Below are 4933 nucleotides of genomic sequence, written 5' to 3'. Positions count from 1 at the left end.
CATTACATTTTCTTTTAAATTTACTGTTGTAGGTTAATTTTAAAATCTAGATAAAAAGAAATGAAGAGTTATCATCAATAACCATATGTAACTGCTGAGAGTTTTAAGTAACTGTACAGTAATCCTTTAAAAAAAAGAAAAAATAAAAAACTATAACGATGCCATCATAGCTGAAAAGAATAGAAACATACAAGCATTTTTTAAGAGAGAATTTGAATCCATTTCCATTGCAACAACATATTAATTTGTTCCTAATTAAGAACTGAGTGTGTTCCATAATAAACATAGAAAACTAGTAATTTAGTTTTCCTTAATAGCCACCGAGAAAGTCAAATTTAGTGAAACAACAAAGGGCCTCATGGAAGAATCAACCACAGATACAAGGGTCAAATAACGAGCAGAGGAATCAAATACACTTACAACCAACATCTACAGTTCATGAGTATATAAAGAACCTGGAAAAGACTACAATCACACATCGACGGAGGGTTTCATTGAACCAATAAACACAGCGACAGCAAGGATGCTGCATACATCTACAAGTACCAAAATATATAAATATATTTTCTTTTTCCTTTCAAAATCTTTGCATAAACATATACACAAAAGTATAAAAAATATTTACAGTCCAAGTTAAGGACGAGATTGTAAACTGTAAAGACCAAACGGTGAGACCATGGTTCGAAACTCCAACTAATAACTTAAACAACATTTAGACATAAGTTACAAAATTTTTTAAGGCCCGAAGGCATTCAGACAGAAAGCTAGTAACAGAGACGCCGAAGCCCTCGACCACAGACTAGAGACAACCAACAGGCAGCAAGAGTTCCAAGACAAGAAAACAAACAAAGAAACATGGAATGACCCTACTTGTTCCAATGTGTGGGCAACACAACCTGAGACCGGCAACCAGGACGGCTCAACGTCCAGCTGCAACCACCAAGAGCCAACCATCAGCAAACAAAAGTTATATTTCGAAACTGAAGAAGAAAGATAGGAGTAAGGGTTTATAGAGTTGGAAGTTACGAAAGGAGCCGAGCTCGCGCAGGAGAAGGAGAGCTTTCGACCAGGTCACAACCACGAGAGTGGACCCTGCTCACAAGGAGCGAAAACCCTCAGTACTAACAGAAAATCAGAGCAGTGTCGTGAATCAAAGATAGAGGGCTTACCTATGCAAACTTGTCGAGCAAAAGCTGAGCACTGGGTCACCCTATGACCGTGGCCTGAAACAATTGACAAATTGACAGTTATACATTGAAATAATTGCAGAGAAAATCGAAAGCTTCAATAGAACTATAACCACAAGCACAATCTTAAAATCAAAGCCACCATGAAGTGAAACAACACCCAGAGAGCCCTGAAAGAGGTAGCCAATGCCACCGTCTGAATGGAGAAAGCAACTTGTAGAACCCTGAGACTTGCCATCAATAGAGCTGAGCTTCAAAACCCCTGAGAGAACCGGCGAATAGAGGACTGCAACCAGAGCTAACATATAACTAGAAACCTTGGCTACAAGAGCGAGATTCATGACCAAGGTGTGCAGATAGAGAGCCATCGAACCCTCACCAACTGCAAAACGAAACCAAAGCAGAGCCCAGGGTCGGGACACATGCCCCCCTCACAATTAAGAGCTGGTACCAAACAATTAATCACACAATAACGCAAATCAACCGCCGGATATTATCACAAATCACACGTTTAATAATTGACGGGGTACAATAGGGCTGGTCCCATCATACATTTTATATTTGACCTGTTAAAGCTTAAAACCTCAAAAACCCAACACAGTGTAGCTATCGTTTTGAGGGATACATTGGGATTTTCACACATATAGAATTGAAGTATTTTAGTAACACAAGGAAGAAGAAAATTTTATGCCGTAGTTTATCTTTTATCTTTTTAAGAGTGTTTTCAGTATATTTTTCTATAAAATTTGTTTATAATTTGTTAGGATTTTTTGAAATCACAAATATGAGTTGTGATTTTTTTTTAATCTGGCGCATCTGAATATTTCATAAGTTAAAAGGTTAACAATAATTTTTTTACTAAAAATTGTCTTGCCACATTATTATTAAAATCTTCAAAACCCAAATTCCTAACAAAATCTCCAATACTTATAATAATGAGAAAACTCAATTTTTATTAATATGATTTGCGGAGGATTTACAATTATAACACCCAAGAATTTGGAATTTCAATCCATGTTTCATTAATTTATTGCAACAATATATACTAAACACATTTGTTTGAGAATGATGGAAGATACTTCATTCAATAAAACATAGAATTTTACCAAGATTGTATTGACCCAACTCTTGATCCCAACTCGCCATTCAAAAATACCTCATCGGTTACTCGCTATTCAACACCAACAGCCCCCCTCTTATAAGTCCTAGAGATCATACTCCTAATTGATTATCAATAAAATAAATTAAATTAAAAATTCAAGTTTAACTATTGATGATGTAATAAAATGAAAATGATGTAATTCAAAATTAAAATTAATTGTAATTAATGTTAATATTTTTAAGGTGGGAGGTTGTTGAATTTGGTCTAGACTAAAATATTTTGAAAGATATTTCAAAATATTCTTAAAATAAAAAATTTAAATCCTACTAGAACCGCCACACCTAGGCATTGGCAAAATAGATTATTGAAGAATTTGTCTCTAATACGCGTTTTGTCACGTTATTTATTCTGTAAGGATTTTGATTATCTGGACAAGGTCACTATTTTTTATAAGCTTCGAATGTAAATTCGACTGAAATTTTGACAATGGAATATACCCAAAATATTATAGTCCATCAAATGAATGAGATGAAACTGTGCAAACATAATCAAGCAGTTTGAATCCCTAATCAAGCAGTTTGAATCCCTATCAAACTCCGTTTGGGATAGACGTTTCATCGGTCGTGATGTGAAATGCTCATCCATTTCCTGATAATTTTTATTTAATTTTTATTTTTAAATATAAAATGAATTCTATGCTATCCAAAATTTTGACACATTTAAATTATGTAAATTTGAGAATTTATAATTTACTTTATTTTTATTTTTATTGAATTTTAAATAACATTTTATCCAAAAAAATATTCAATTATTTAGATAAATTTGGTTATTGTGATTCTATCAATTTTATATTTATATATATATATATATATATATATATATAATTTTATAGATTTATCTTCATTTTTCTGAAATTAAATTTTAGGTATCGAAGATGCTTGAGTAAATCTAAAGACATTTTCAACCTCTAGAATTCAAATATTGTCATTTTATTGAGAAATTTAATATTTACTGAATTAATAAAAAATTTAAATTTTGAAGCCTAGTCTAAAAAAAGTATGAGAGTCGAGAAATTCAGCTAAATATGTGTATTATTTACTGCTAAAATAGTCAATAGAAATACTTCACTGGAATAATTAGATTTTTTTGGTTAAAAAAATGTATAGAATTTTATAGTTTAAAATACATTTTTAAATAATATATTTAATATTAATCTCCTGAAAAACCCTAGAAAACTTGGATTATGCTATCAAACTTATTATTCTTCCAGCTATAATTTAGCAAGAGGGATGACAGTGGCCAGAAAATGACATAAGCGTCTATAAGTGAATAGTTAGAGTACACTATGTGGATGCCAACTTCCATGACAGGTAAGAAATAGTGTACGAAAGCATTCGTGTCATAAAAATATAATGATAGGCATTGAAGAAAATGAAACAAATGATAGAGAAAGATGTATACGCCAACTTAATGACATGTTATAAGTAGTTAACGACAGGATTCATCCACCTTCTCCAAGTTGAAACCTCTGCAATGACGTAATAAATAGTTGACGAAATCATTCATTGACCTTCTTGAAGCATAAATCTATGTAAGAAAACAGTGTTTAACCAATGGAATTGAGGCCTTTGAGAATACGTTTGTGGAAGGACACGATTCTACTGTGGACAAATATTATGTTCTCTATGTACACAATAGTATGAGATTCATGAAACTTGAAGAGATCACAGGATGTGAGATTTCTTTTGAAACTTGAACTACTCATACGTGTATAACCATCCCAGGTTTGTGAGAAGCCGTGTTCATTGAAGGATGAGCCAGAGCTAAGACCAGAAATCTCCTCCAAATGGGGTTCCGATGATCTTTGAGAAAAGCCGTGTGCATTGAAGGATGAGCTACAGCTAAGACAAGAAATCTCCTGCAAATGTTAGATAGAATAAAAAATTTATAATTAGAGAAGGTATATGTGGGCTTATGTGAGTTAGAATAAAAATTATTAGATAGAATAGGGCTCATGTGAGTTAAATAAAAATGATTAGATAGAATAAAAGAATTATAATTAGAGAATTCGAGATGAGTATGAATAAAATATTTCTCATTAATTAAAATGTTTGGACAATCAATATATTATATAGGTACATATAGACAACCTCTAGGACAATTTAGGAGTGTCTAAATAATTCAAATTATCAACTCACAACACAAACTACGAAGACACAACTCATGACAGATAGACTCAAACACTAACTACAAGGACAAGCTCATCAACTCTATCTAGACTCATCATTTTGACGTTATTCCAACATACCACGAAATTAATGATAGATACAAGGATTTTCATCATGGATGGTGAGACCACAAAGCGAGGACTCCAACTTGTATGGGTAATGCGAACTATCATCAATGACTTGGAGAGGAAATATATTACGTGGGAAGATTAAAAATGGCATGTTATGTCAGAATCAAAACAATTGTGAAGGATGTCAAATCAAAGGATTATGTCATGAAGAAAATTACATTATAAACATTACATAAAACCTTGGATCAGTGTCAGCTTCTGGTCACATCAAGTGGGAGAGTGGAAAGAAGTTGAAGTTTGGGAAACTAAGATAATGAGTTGGTTTTGTTTTCAAATGGAGAGCAA

General features: G+C 32.7%; 1 protein-coding gene across 6 annotated transcripts; it reads right to left on the bottom strand.

Annotated features, from left to right (window-relative positions):
* Positions 1 to 680: 680 nt before the first annotated feature.
* On the bottom strand, positions 681 to 1630 carry LOC149226288 (uncharacterized). 6 transcript variants are annotated; one of them, XM_089375265.1, is made up of 4 exons: positions 1330 to 1630; positions 1170 to 1223; positions 1027 to 1092; positions 681 to 930 (listed from the first exon to the last, which is right to left on the bottom strand). In XM_089375265.1, the coding sequence occupies exons 1-4, from the start codon at positions 1553 to 1555 to the stop codon at positions 920 to 922; spliced, it is 357 nt and encodes a 118-aa protein (XP_089231391.1). In that variant the 5' UTR covers positions 1556 to 1630; the 3' UTR covers positions 681 to 919. The 6 variants fall into 6 exon arrangements, with proteins under 6 accessions (XP_089231391.1, XP_089231392.1, XP_089231389.1 ...); XM_089375266.1 differs by having other exon boundaries at positions 1348 to 1630; XM_089375263.1 differs by having other exon boundaries at positions 1027 to 1223.
* Positions 1631 to 4933: the final 3303 nt, after the last annotated feature.

This window comes from Pinus tabuliformis, chromosome J, assembly GCF_031772625.1.
Source record: "Pinus tabuliformis cultivar Carrire ecotype Pingquan chromosome J, CPIR1, whole genome shotgun sequence".
Taxonomy (NCBI): Eukaryota; Viridiplantae; Streptophyta; class Pinopsida; order Pinales; family Pinaceae; genus Pinus; species Pinus tabuliformis.
Note: the sequence above shows the minus strand (reverse complement) of the source record. Positions and strands in the feature narration are given on the sequence as shown.